The 14,083-nt window shown below is 43.5% G+C and overlaps 1 protein-coding gene across 1 annotated transcript in view; it reads right to left on the reverse strand.

Annotated features, from left to right (window-relative positions):
* Nucleotides 1-9,282: 9,282 nt before the first annotated feature.
* aldh1l1 (aldehyde dehydrogenase 1 family, member L1) overlaps nucleotides 9,283-14,083 on the reverse strand; it is a 29,332-nt gene continuing 24,531 nt past the window's right edge. The window contains exons 12-23 of the mRNA XM_020639561.3: nucleotides 13,934-14,061; nucleotides 13,067-13,217; nucleotides 12,876-12,946; nucleotides 12,671-12,776; nucleotides 12,441-12,528; nucleotides 11,830-11,923; nucleotides 11,214-11,313; nucleotides 11,017-11,115; nucleotides 10,760-10,925; nucleotides 10,562-10,667; nucleotides 10,244-10,443; nucleotides 9,283-9,796 (exon numbers count right to left, since the gene is read on the reverse strand). Coding sequence (XP_020495217.1) covers nucleotides 9,741-9,796; nucleotides 10,244-10,443; nucleotides 10,562-10,667; nucleotides 10,760-10,925; nucleotides 11,017-11,115; nucleotides 11,214-11,313; nucleotides 11,830-11,923; nucleotides 12,441-12,528; nucleotides 12,671-12,776; nucleotides 12,876-12,946; nucleotides 13,067-13,217; nucleotides 13,934-14,061 — 1,365 coding nt within the window. The 3' untranslated portion in view covers nucleotides 9,283-9,740. The remainder of the gene's footprint in view (nucleotides 9,797-10,243; nucleotides 10,444-10,561; nucleotides 10,668-10,759; nucleotides 10,926-11,016; nucleotides 11,116-11,213; nucleotides 11,314-11,829; nucleotides 11,924-12,440; nucleotides 12,529-12,670; nucleotides 12,777-12,875; nucleotides 12,947-13,066; nucleotides 13,218-13,933; nucleotides 14,062-14,083) is intronic.

Here is a 14,083-nt window from a genome sequence, read left to right on the forward strand (position 1 = left end):
GCGCACACACATGCACACACACACACAGAGGAGGGCCTGTAAGCGTCTTCCTCAATTAGGTGTGTTTAACTTTAACAGTGCGCCGGCGTCGGGCTAAGCCACGGCTCCCCCGAGACCAAGCCGCCAATCTCACTGAGTCAACACATGCATACATGCAGCGCCCTGACTGCCCCATGAAGTGCAGTCACATGCGCACACACACACACACACACACACACACACACACACACACACACACACACACACACACACTCACACACAATCTTACACACTGTTTGCTGACAACTGTAATGGGTCTACGTAGCAGTTTTGCTTCTTGGACACAGACAGAGCCCCCTCTGGAGGCCTCTCTGCACACATACACAATGCTGCTGAGACTTTTCAAGCCACCGGCTTCACCTGACTGAGATGTGGTTGTATGCTGAATAAGTGTGACTGTGTGTGTGTGTGTGTGTGTGTGTGTGTGTGTGTGTGTGTGTGTGTGTGTGTGTGTGTGTACAGGTGTTATACACTACATTCATTCATACAGAGACACCTGGTTGATTTGGAGTGCATGTTTCTTTGTGTGTGTGTGTGTGTGTGTGTGTGTGTGTGTGTGTGTGTGTGTGTGTGTGTGTGTGTGTGTGTGTGTGTGTGTGTTTTGACAGCTGCGTCTCTAACCAGGCTGCACAGTGTCCTCAGACGTCCCACAGAAACTTTAACCCTTAGACCCGACACCACAAACCCGCCACACACCACCAACTACACACCGCAAGCTCACTTCAACTTCAGTTCTCACAATAAATACCAGATTCATAAGAAGCTCTGCCACCAGGGGGCTCTCAATCAAAACAGTAAAAAAAAAAAGATGACGTCGATGCTGGCGGGGAATCATGGATGTGATTCTCTCTGCTACTCCCTCCACCTAAAAAAAAACTCGAGTTGACTGTAGTCAAGGTGAACAGGTGAAATAGACCTCAGGAGGAGAATATGTTTATTTACAAGCTTGTATCCGAGTATAAATTTCATGGTGATTTATCACAGCAGCACATACAGTAGCAGTACAGCAGCTTTCAGTAGCAGCTCATGCTTCCTTATGTAGCGGTCTCTGACATCCGGTGTTTCCAAAGCAACGATGAACATGTCATGTCTGTCATAGCGACTCTGTCATGGGATCCGCCACAAAAGGTACAGGGCGTTCCAACTATAAAATTAGGGATTTATCTGGTTTTAATCACTGTTGGAGTTATATGAGGTAATGTAAGTACTCAACAAAAAAATATATAACACAGGTTTAGTCAAAGTTTAACCCTGAATGTCTAAAACAAAAGCCCCCTTCTGGTGTTGCATTTAAATGACGCAGTTCCGATTTGGATATTTTACTGATTTTCTCTGCTGACAGTACTTAAACCTGACAAGCTCATAACCTGTGGCAGCTGATTAGCTGACAAAACTTTTCCATTATGTTTAAAACCTCTTGTGAGGAACATCCAGTTTGTGTGGATTTCTCACCCTCTTGTGGACAAAGAAATGTGTCTTACCTCTTTGCTTGGTTTTGTCCTTTACACACTGAAGTGGTGTTTTCAGGGGAAAAAATAATCCCCCTGCAGTCTGTAACGGAAAGAATCATTGCCTCTTTTTTTTAATGTTTCTGGAGCCTCGTTGACCACTTCATCTGACACCCTACAAAGAATTCTACAACTTAAAGGCTGTCCCTGTGTGATCAACTGTTTGAGTCCCTAAAGACAACAGAGACACGTTTGTTTCTTATAATCACACTTGCACAAAAATTGTATGTGAAAACAGATGCACACACTTGATAAAGTTTCACACATGGGGATATCAAGTTTAAATGTTTAACTTTCAATATTGAAACTTCATTGTAATTTTCTTAACGCTTGCGTGAGGCTTCCTCGTTGTTCAGAAGAAAAGAGAGACTGTTGGTCATAATCCAACTTGATTCTGTACCATTCTGACCACAGTACCCGGAGCCTGTTGGGAAACTGTCGGCTCTGGAGAATGTTCACTGAATTAAGAGTGTGTTCAGTGTGTGTGTGTGTGTGTGTGTGTGTGTGTGTGTGTACACCTTGGGGTTTCTACTTATGTACAATAATTATTATAACTGTTGGAGGGCGCAGACAGCTAAGCCTATGTGTTTCCATGCGTGTTGTATTGCATGCATGTGCATTTGTTCACGTTACTATGTGTGTGTGTTTGTGTGTGCAGGTCCTATAAGAATGCACATATTGTTTATCACATTCCTGGTGTGTGTGCGTGTGTGTGTGCGTGTGTGTGTGAGAAACAGACAGAGAAACCTAAACCTAACGGGTGCTGTGTGCTCCCAGCTCTGCCCAGCCCATCCACAAGCTGTCCCAGACAGAAAATTGGGAGGGTTGGGGTCCAAATTACACTCGGTGAGAGGAGAGAACGCTGCATTTGTTTCCTGCTCTGTGTGTCCAGTGTGTGTACAGTGACAGGAGTGTGTGTTGTGAAGTGTAAGGGGTTATGTGTGATGTGTTTTTTTCTCTGGCTTGGCGCACTGTGGGGTGAGAGCAGCCTCACTGTGACAGACTCTTTAGGGAGTATTATCAATATATCTACACTTAATGGCTGTCAGTCTTCAGTAGAACATAACACTGCTGTGCTTTGCTCTGTGTGTGTGTGTGTGTGTGTGTGTGTGTGTGTGTGTGTGTGTGTGTATTTCATGATCCTTTCCATCTTCCCACAGGGTAAGAAGAAGTGTGGAAAATGATTAAAGATTACACACATTTTGCAGTAAGTAGTGGTACAGTTTCCTTGTAATTTACTAATGCAAACTTGGATTTGGCAGAAATAAATGTAGCTGAAATCCTACAAAAACAAACAGACCCATTTTCATCAATTGCAAGTTAATTCGAAAACCTTAACCTGACGTAAAGTCAATAACTTAGCCCCCTTAAAAATGACCTGCAGGGTAAAACGACCCTAAATGAAAATATATTCCTAACCCTGTTTGCTACTGTTTGTTACTCTTGTTCTTTATGTGCACACCAAATAAGATCTTTAAGAGGGAAGATGAATCGTCTTTGCAAGATGATCTTTACACCATAGAGTAAATAAAAAAAAGCTTTAAAGGTCCAATATGTAAAATATCTACTACTGTAAATTAATTTATCATGACCTTACAATATGATCAGACATTAAGGAAACATGCTATGTTGCAGCAGCCAGTATGTCCTCCTTCTAGGTTTAGATTCTGGCCCTGAATGGTCTTTATTCGCTTTGATCAGAGATGTAGGCGGTTTTAAGGCTCCCCCACATCGCCGTTTTGGACGCCCCTCAGTTTGCCAGATAAACTACAAACCAACAGGTGTAGCAGCGATGGAAGCGGGCAAGAAAACTGGTTCAGATAGAAGTGATTGTACCCGACCTAAAAAGCCTCTGCATGTTTCTAATAAGCTCCACAAGAAGAGACGTGCTTTTCAAACTCGGATCAATATTGGAGATGCTTTTGAAAAATGGAGAGAGGTTAGAACGCAGAAAGGTAGAAAGGAAAGGTAGAAAGCTGGCTAAACACTGAAGCTTCAGTGTCCACGACATGGCAACCCTAGGGAGGAGGGGGAGACAGCGCCTATCAAGTGTTGAATGAGGACTGCAGTACCCATTTTAAACGCTAGGTGTGAGTGTGACATGTTGCTCCTTTAAAATCTATTGAAATGAGACTGAAGAACAAAGTTTTTATTCCTTGAACCCCTTCTATAAAGATGCCAGCCTCAAGTGGACACTCTAGGAACTGCAGTTTTCTGCACTACCACATTGGCTTTATTTTTTAACACCAGAGGTTGCCGCTTGGTGATTCCCCCCTTCGAAACAAAACCAAGAAAGGTCCCTTTTTTTGATAGTTGCAAATATCCTGTCATATTCTCCTGTGGTGAGGTATTGGAGAAGGTTGCGCTGCACTGATTTCAAGTCATTAATAATAAACATGTTCACTGTTTGAACCAATTGGAGGAGAGCAGGCATACACTGTGGATGTGAAAATGGAATGACTGAAGCAGGAATCACTCCAACTGCAGCAAATTAGTTTTTTACTCACCTCGAGCTTGACCTCTAATATACAGCCCGTCCTTACTCTGTCTCCACGACTTTTGAGATTAATATCTTTGTGAATTTTCTGTAAAACTTGTTTTTGTTTGTTTTTTTTGTTTTTTTACTCTAAAGTCACATTTGACAGCAAGAGATTTTACAAGATTTCCAGTTATGAGAGTCAGGACTCTATTGTGTCTCTGAAGCCTGTCGGGCTGTTTTGGTCCTTTTGTTTCTCTTCACACATTATGTGAACTAAACTGTTTTTATCTTTCATTGTTTATCCTCGAGTGTTTAGACTTTAACAAAAAGTTGATCTTTGACTTGATGAGTTGGAAGTCAAATCAAGAATTTGAGTTATAGCGAAATACTGTCATTGTTTAGATAACTTGTTAATTCCTGGTATACATGTTTGTTTTCATATTAACCTCACATTCAGCTTGGTTGGAGGAGAATATGATCCAGTCGGGGTGTTTTGTGTTTTTTTCTCTAGTTTGGTAAAAGTAAACACAGTGGTGTGTTTGGCTGATCTCTGGCGTTTAGAGGCTCTACTTAGTGGCAACTGGTCACTGCCAAAACAAACAAACCTCTGTGTGTGTGTGTGTGTGTGTGCATGTGTGTGTGTGTGCGTGCGTATGTGTGTGCGTGTGTGTGTGTGTGTGTCCAAGATGCAATGGACTCTGTGCACACTCGTGAGTACAAGTGTGTTGCTGCTAAGTGCCACTGTGTGTCAGCCAAAACAAACAGGCTTAATGAGAAGCAGCTCCTGGGACAGAGAGAGAGAGAGAGAGAGAGAGAGAGAGAGAGAGAGAGAGAGAGAGAGAGAGAGAGAGAGAGAGAGAGAGAGAGAGAGAGAGAGAGAGAGAGAGAGAGAGACTCGGCCAGGCCAAACACACTGACCCAACTGTCTCTCCCACTTGGACTTAAAGGATACTCTGTTCCCCTCTGTCCTTCTCCTATAGCTCGACCATCAGCTCCATCAGCCTCACCCCTCTCACCCCTCAACACTCCTTCCTGTCCCCCGACTCTCACCCCTCCATTCACTGCTGAGGTGTGAGGGTGACGAGGGTGAGAGGGGAAGAAGGGGGGGGAGGGGGGTAGTACGAGGTGAGTGATGGCAATTAGAAGTACATTTGTAACTGTGTGTGGGAAACACAGGGCAGTTGTGTTGCAGCTTGTTGGTGGGTTCACTTGGCTCTGCACGAGTAAAAGACATGAGTGAAATACAGAGAACGTGCCATAATGAGACGAGAAGAGGTTTACTTAAACGTAAAATACTTAACTGACTACAGGACTGTACTGAATTACTTAAAGATCCACACAGATTTACAAGCTTTTAATGATTAGTCACACTAATTGGATGAAAAATATCGTACAAATCCCGGATAGTGACGCATTAATTCAATGCTAGTGTGTGCAAAAACTGGATTTTATTTGAAACTGTATAATCTTTAATGTTTAGAGAAGGAATGTGCGACTTTTTGATCCTGCAGATGTCGCCCTTGAGCACCAGCATGAAACCAAAACCAAACTGCTGTTTGCCAACACCTCCGCTATTCTGAAGCCTCCGCTGTCCTCCAGCGACACACCTCCAACCCCCCCTCCACCCGCGTTCACACAAAGGAGTTATGAATTAGAACGCACCATAATTAAGCACCATTAAGACACCTCCAACCTATCAAGCTTAAAACTGTCCTTTGCTCGAGCTGCAATCGCCTGTGTCCTGCGTTGTTGTGTTAGCATGCTAATGTTAGCGCACTTTGTTTAACTCGTAGCTTCATTTTGCATGTAAGTTGACACAGAATGAGCGTGATCTAAAAACGCTTAAGTGACAATCAAATAATCAGTGAGTATGTTCTTCTCCTTTTCTCTAGTCCTTGACTAAAACAGCTTTATACACAAGGCTGTCTCGTCCATGTAAACGTGATGTAAACACGGCTCTGACAACAACACAGCCAGCGGGACTCGAGCTTCTCACTCATTGTAGACAGTCATGACTCAGAGAGACATTTACAGAAGATAAAATGTATTTCTGCTCTTTTTAATGATCAGATCTTTCAGCTCCCAAATGGCTCTTCATTTGGTACCATTTGACTCTTTTTAAATCAGCCACAGTTTGTATGTGAGAATGTATTTTACTTAAATTATTCATTGTTAATCAATTAAAAACTGTAATTCCCAGAATAACGCTATTTTGCATGATGTTTTGTACAAACCATTTATGTTATACCGGTGTGCCTGTGGCCCAGCAGTGAGGGGAAAAGATCATCCCTGCCTTCTGTTAGCAGCATAAAGGGGATAAAAAGGAAACCAGCTCTAATGCAGGAGCCGGCTTCAGTCCTTCACATCAGAGATCCGGCTTATAGAGCTCGACTTGTTCCTGGACAACGCATCACTAAGCTGTACCAGGCAGTCAGCTGTAACTATAAAAATGTGAAGCAGAGTGGTGCTAAGCCAACGTAAAATCTGAAATCTTTCCTGGCTTCAAAAAAAACCAAACCTCAAATACAAGCTGACAAGGTTCTGTGTGTGTGTGTGTGTGTGTGTGTGTGTGTGTGTGTGTGTGTGTGTGTGTGTGTGTGTGTGTGTGTGTGTGTGTGTGTGTGTGTTTACCGCATCCCTCACACTGACCCCTGCATGTCAGGTCATATCCTGCCCATCTCTCTTTTTTTCTTTTTTGATGGTTTCTGCTTTCTGTTTGCTTTGGCAGCTCCAGGTCTAATGGGGTTCAGGTGTGAAGAGTGTGTTTGCATGTTTGTGTGTCAGAGTGTGTGAGCATTCCTGAAAGCCTTTGTGTACGCGGTACAGTAAGTGTGTGTTTGTGTGCAATGTGTTTGTACGTCCAGTTATTTTGGGCGCAGTCACCATGGTCATTTATTTTTAGTCCTGAAAGAGTTTGTGTGTGTGTATGATTATGTGCACGTCTATGGGGATTTGTACACACCGTGCTTATGTGTGTGCATGGTGTGTTCTTTGGCAGCGGAGTGGCGAGCGGGGTTTGGAGGCTGCGGTGAGTTTGTGTGTACAGGGGTTGCTGGTGTGAAAGAGCAGTCAGAGCTCCTCTTCCCCCCGGAGAGAGTGAGTTTAATTTAGAGGAACAAGGCTCCTAACACACACTCGTGCTGCTGCCGTCTCCTCGGCCCGTCACTCCACGCCTCTTCCCTCCCCTCCACAGACCTCTCTGTCTCTCCCATTAAAAACCAACCATCTCTGCATCTTCTCTTTCCTGTCTCCTCTGTCTCACACTTCTCCCCTCTGTGCAACGTCTGACATCAGGTGGCAAACAGAACAAACTTAGAGGCTGATATTTACAGGACAAAACACTTTTGCTACCTTCTTGGCCATTTTTTGGTGAATATGGAGAAGTTCTTTGTAAGTTTGATTGTTCTGCATGAACCTAAGAAATGCTCCTTTGGGACTTTTCACATGCTTTACCTGTAAACAAAATAGTATATGGCATTTGTGCTTAAAGGCTTTGTATGTGATTTTTCACACTTAAATATAATATAAATCAAGTATATCCTCTGAAAATAACTCTGTGAGTCATGACTGTCTACAATGGGTGTAACACCCGAGTCCCACTGTCTGTGATGTTTTCAGAGTTTTCAGAGTCCTATCTTCACTTTGTTTACATCGCCCGGACGGCCGGCCAGCTCATCCCCGGCGTATAAAAGTTGTTTAATTGAGGGACTAGAGAAAAGAAGAATAACATACTGTACTCACTGCTTAACTGTGTTTCTAGATCACGCTCATTTCAGGTAAATTTACATGCAGTGTGAAGAGACGAGCATAATAAAGATCGCTAGCATTAGCATGCTAACACAACAATGCAGCGCGAGTTGTTTCGGTTTCATGCTGGTGCTCAAGGGCGACATCTGCTGGATCAAAAAAATCGCATGTAAAGCCTTTAAGGTCAAGTTTTGTATAAAATGCCGGGCAGAGGAAGCTAGCGGGGCTAAACAAGGCATTCTTAACTAAGAGGAGTTTTCAGTCACATTTACTGTGTACGTTCATTAGCATAACTCCTCACTAGAAGAGGTAAGACTCCATACTTGATTAAGTGTTATAAATGTTTTTTCAATGGATGAAAAAACGTCACCTTCACCCAAACCTATCTAAAACTGAGCTCCGTGCCATCCTCCCAACCAGTCCCTCTATGCAACAACAGCTCAAAATCCAGTTTGGACCAACCAAACTCCTGCCAACAAAGTCTGCAAAGAACCTGGGTCCAAGCTAACCTTTCAGGTTCATGTGGCCTCGATTGCTCCGTCTTGCCCTGTGCAACGTCAGAAAGGTCAGACCCTTTACTTGTGACAGCATGCAACGTGATATCACACATTGACTACTGAATCTCCTTACTGGCAGGACTCCCTGAACCCACATCTTAACCTCTGCAGATGATCCAGTGTGCAGAGTGCATCTGGTCTTTAGGCGACCCAAATCAGAACTTCCCTCTGCTGTCTAACTCCCTCCTCTAGCTCACAGTTGTGGCTAGTCTCAAACTTGAAACACTCGCTCTCAAAACAGCAACAACACCTAGTGTTTAAAATGGGTACTGCAGTCTGACTTTAAGACATTGAAGAGAGTTGCCCCCCCTCTGCTGCCCCCTCCATGTGCTCACAGGTGCGTCAGTATTTAACCAGCTCTGCATCGGTCTTGAAACCTTTCTGCCCTCAAATCCTCGCTTCATTTTTCAAAAGCTTCTCCAATATTTATTCTAGTTTCTGCTCGTGGAGCTTATTAGAAATATGCAGAGTCTTTTTAGGTCGGGTACAATCACTTCTATCTGAACCAGTTCTCTTGCCCGCTTCCATCGCTGCAACACCTGTTGGTTTGCCGTTTGCCTGGCAAACTGAGGGGTGTCCAAAACGGCCGTGTGGGGTCGCCTTAAAACCACCAACCTTCTCTGGTCAAAACAAATGCAGAGCATTCAGAAGCAGAATCTAAAGTTAGAAGGAGGACATACTGACTGCTGCATTGTTGTCAGAGAAGCCAGAACTTCAACAGAGCATGTTTCCTTAATGTCTGATCATATAGTAAGGTCACTTTATCATTTAATGTTGTAGATATCTTAGATATCGGACTTTTAAATCGATTGTTGTGTATATAGGAGTCACATTAATGTTTATGTTCCTATCACTGATGTTACTGCACTTCAGTATTGAGTTAAAACATGTTGGACTGCACCATGAAGAAAATCAAATATGAGACAAAACAGAAAAAAAAAAGTCCACAACATTTGGGGTGTTCAACTGATTTCATTAATAACCAAAAACATTGTTTTTTTTTTTTAGAAATGTTACATTTCAGTTGGATTTCCTGACCTAATGTAAGCCATATTAGAAATGAATTCAATCTGTTAAAAGTACTCAATCACAGTGATTACAAAACAGTCTCAGTAGTCACTTGGGCTACTTCGAAACATACTTCAAAAAGTTTAGAAGTCTGTGACTGAGAGACATGAACATTCACTGATTAGTAAGATTGGACATGTTAAAGTAAATTATCATGTTAAGGCATTTACAGTGTTATAGTCAGTAGTCACTAATGAGAGAGCAGAGATGGGATGATGTCATCATCCTCATGACGTGTGTGCATCCCTCTGCATGTCTCATCTCTCTCTGTGTCGCACACATCCCCGCCTCTCAACGCTGGGAGCTTACACCTGGCACTTTTCTGTCTCCTGGAATTTGAACTTAGTACTCGATGGTCACTGCCTTTGTCTTCAGGTATTCATTCAGAGCGTCTTGTCCTGCAGCAGAGACACAGACAGTGAATACTGTTATTAATAACCACAAACAAACACAAAAAGTTGTGTTCTTATAGATCAGAATAATACGAGACCCCTGTTTACTTTGTTCTCCATGTACAAGAATTTATCTATTCGCTGTCATTATTGGTTCTTTGTGTGTTTTATTTTGTTAAATTCAGTGTTTAGAATTCATTTCCTGTTTTATTTGTGTGAAAAAAGTGTGTCTGGTTGTGTGTCTCTATATGTCAGCCCTGTGATTGACTGGCATACAGTCCAGAGTGTAACCCCGCCTCTCGCCCAATGACAGCTGGGATTGGCTCCAGCCCCCAGTGACCCCACATGGGGTCACAAAGCTAAACCAATCAGCCAGTGTCCTTAATCTGATATGAAATGTTCCACTCAAGTTAAATTAATGTTTAAAACGGTAACAGAAGCAGTTTTTCTCACCCAGGTCTTTGCCAAAACCCGACTGTTTGAAGCCTCCAAAAGGCGAGGCCACATCCGTCTTGTTGTAGGTGTTGACAAAAACGGTGCCGGCGTTGAGCTTTTCACTGACGTACAGCGCTTTGCTGATGTCCCGTGTGAAAACACCTGACGCCAGGCCGAACTCTGTGGCGTTGGCCCTCCTCAGCACGTCGTCCACCTCACTAAGACACAGAGACGATGGAGCAGGGAGGAACGGAGAAAGTTAAAAACAGATGAATTATTGTGGTGTGTAAAATCTGAGTCATTTAGAGGCATGAGGTTATTTTGAGAAAGCCTTACCCGCTCTTGAATTTGGACAAGATCATGATGGGGCCGAATGACTCCTCTTTGGCGATGAACATGTGGTCCTCCACATCGACGAACACGGTGGGCTCAAAGAAAAAACCTAGAAGCAGACGTGTAACAAGTCAGATTGCGTCCGTATTACGAGAGGTTTATTACACCATGGAGCTTCAGGTCAGATTCAGAAAGCCTTACCTGGTCGCTGCACCTGTTTGCCGCCACACACAAGAGTGGCCCCCTCCTTCACGCCGGCCTCACAGTACTCCACCAGCTTGTCAAGGTGGGCTTTGTGGTTCTGAGGGCCGTGGTCTGTCGAGCGGTCCAGAGGATCCCCGACCCTCATCTTCTTCACCTCCTCGACCTGAGAGGAAAGACGGCCCAAAATAAGACGAGCACAAGAAAAACAGAAATGCAAACTGTACAGGATTTAGTGGTTAAAAAAACTCCCGTACCACTTTTTTGACAAACTGGTCATGAATGTTTTCTTCCACAAACAGTCGGCCAGCTGCGATGCAGTTCTCTCCCTTGTTGAAGAACACTGAGCTCATGCCCTGAAAAACACAAACGCAGAAAACATGGTTTTGTCTCTGCAACTGTAACAAATTGTGAAGATCAATTCTAGACAAAATGCTCCGATGGATGAACCCACCATGCGCACGGCTTTGTCCATGTCGCAGTCGCTGAAGATGATGAGAGGAGATTTCCCCCCGAGCTCCAGAGAGACTTTCTTAACGTTACTGACGGCACAGCTTCAGAAGAAACACAAGAGAACACGGAGATGAGCAGGAGAATTATGCTTGTGTTGGAGAAGCAGCGTTCAGTTTCTATGCTCCTTATATCTGGAACAAACTCTCATAAAACTGCAGGTCTGCTGAAACTCTCAGCTCTTTTAAATCCAGGTTGGAGACTCACCTGTTTACAGCTGCCTTTAATTAAACAGCTTTAATAAGATTTAAATTTTTTACTCTGCACTGTAATTATTATTATTTTTTTAACTCTTTTAATTTCTTCACTTTTTTATTTTTTATTTTTTAATTAATTCAATTTTAATTATTTTATTTGAACATATTTTCAGATTTTATAATATTAGTGATTTTTAAATGTTCTATTTTAATGTTTCTTTTCTTTCCTCTGTCATGATGCTTTTGATGTCTTGTGTGAAGCACTTTGAATTGCCTTGTTGTTGAAATGTGCGACATAAATAAACTCGCCTTGCCTTGCCTTGTGTTCGGCTTTGACTTTAATGACTGTGCTTTAAGTCTCACCTCTTCATGATGTGTTTTCCAATTTCAGTGGAACCAGTGAAGCCCAGTTTGCGGACGTCGGGATGGTCAGATAGACGCTGACCCACCAGAGCGCCTACAACAAAAGGCTGAGTTTAAGAACTCACACACAGTAAGCCCCATTCAGACTGCGGTATCGACGCCCCTGTGATGTTTCACCTTCAATCTGACGGACGGGGGATGAAGTGATCTCCCCTTCGTACCGTCTTTGGAGGTAGTAACAGAGGCGTTACAGATGCGAGACGGTTTCAGCAGGGGAGTGCAGTGCTGTGTGTGTGTATGTGGAGCTCCCTCTGTGCCGTGCTTTTGCACAACAGCAAAATGCAATTAATGGATAATGTTACACCGTCGCGCAGTCAATATGAATTTACAAAGATGTGATAACGGCCGAGCTTAGTTACCGCACTTTAGCGGGAAGAGAAAGAAGCCTGAAGAGGGTCTATAGTTATGATTCAATCTCAGTATTGTGATGTTTGATGAGGACACCAAAGGATGTCATGCTCTTGATTAGATAAATGGAAATGGAGCTTGTAAAGAGTCTGAAGACCTACCATGACATATAACAAAAAAACATGACAGGCGTGTGTTCCTACCTGATCCAGGCAGAATATTAACCACTCCTTTAGGAAGGCCCGCTCTCGCTGCCAACTCGGCAAACTTCATCGCGGTCAGAGGAGTCACCTGGAAACAAGTCACTTCCCTTTTTAGACAAACTAGCGACACAAATGGTAATGTCCATCTTAAATATCTCTGCATTGACGGCACTGCCATGTCATTAAAGTCTGACATGAACAGAACCCTGACAGCCAGTGTGGACGCTGACCTGAGCAGGTTTGAGGACCACTGTGTTTCCAGCGGCCAGGCAGGCGGCGGTCTTCCAGGCCAGCATCATAAGAGGGTAGTTCCAGGGAATCACAATGGCACAAACGCTAAGAAACCGAAAAAATGAGTCCTTTAAAATCAGCACTTTGAGGACATATTATCAAAAAATGCATCCTGTGCTGTCAACATAGATAACATGTACTCACCCTATTGGTTCCTTCTTGGTGAAGGTGAGGTTGCGATTGGGCCGCGCCTGGTTGATAGGGATGGTGCTGCCCTGCAAAAAAAGGCAAACATACAATTTTTTGCAGAGTACCCATCTTCTGATATTTCATTTGATTTTGCCTCTTCTGATGTGCGACGCCGGCTCCCAGGTGTTAAAAGCTGACTGTCTTACTTGGATCTTGTCACACCAGCCGGCGAAGTAGCGGAAGGTCTGGATGGACATGCCCACATGAGTCTTGAGGGCCAGCGTGTAAACAGCTCCGGAGTCGATGGATTCGATGGTGGCCAGCTCCTCCTGGTGTTCCTCCATCAGGTCAGCCAGCCTGTGTGGGGGCGAGCAGGGCAGAAACAGGGTCACTGACATCCCAGCTCGTGGTTAAAAATGTGTTGTTATTTTACCCCGTTCCAAAGGATGATCAGTATTATGCAGGATCGATATATGCAGGTATGCAGGACTAATTGCAGGATTTAATGAATAGGAGATAGTATGGAACAATGAAACAGCTTCAATGTTGCCTTCATGCTTTGTCCTCATGCTCACAAACGAGACACTTACACCCACTTCTTTAAAACATATCATTAAAACTCATTTCAACAACCTCTTCTTAAGGCTCCAGAGTTGTACAACTGGACATGATACATAGGACTTATCCAAATTCTGACATTGGGGCGTAACATGCTGCAGGGAGTTTGTTGAAATACTGTAAAGAATGCCACTGAGCCATATTTCTTTTTTCAATACAACATCTTGAGCCTTTCTGAAAATCCATACAGAGACTTCAGGGCAACTGGAAACTGTGAAGTTGTAAAGTGCCTGTGTTTGCCTACTTTTTCTATTCTTGCATTGCACATGATCTTAACTAGTGCCGTTGCCGTAGTTACAGCAGTCCTGCATCATATTTAATTCTCATTCACCTCGATGTTGTTAATAAATTTACCAATGACTGAAAACTTGGAGAACATCTTTCATCAGTAACAGTGTGTGTTGCATTGAGCTAAAAGTTTCAGAGTTAAGTTTAGACAGAACGAGTGCACTGACTTGTGGATGAGTCTGCCTCTGTCTCTGGGGTTCATCTTCCCCCACTCTCCTTCTTCAAAAGCTTCCTTAGCAGCAGCCACAGCCTTGTCCACGTCACTGATCTGGGCCAGGGACACGTCGCAGATGGCCTGCAGGACAGACAGATAGATA

This window comes from Labrus bergylta, chromosome 5, assembly GCF_963930695.1.
Source record: "Labrus bergylta chromosome 5, fLabBer1.1, whole genome shotgun sequence".
Lineage (NCBI taxonomy): Eukaryota > Metazoa > Chordata > Actinopteri > Labriformes > Labridae > Labrus > Labrus bergylta.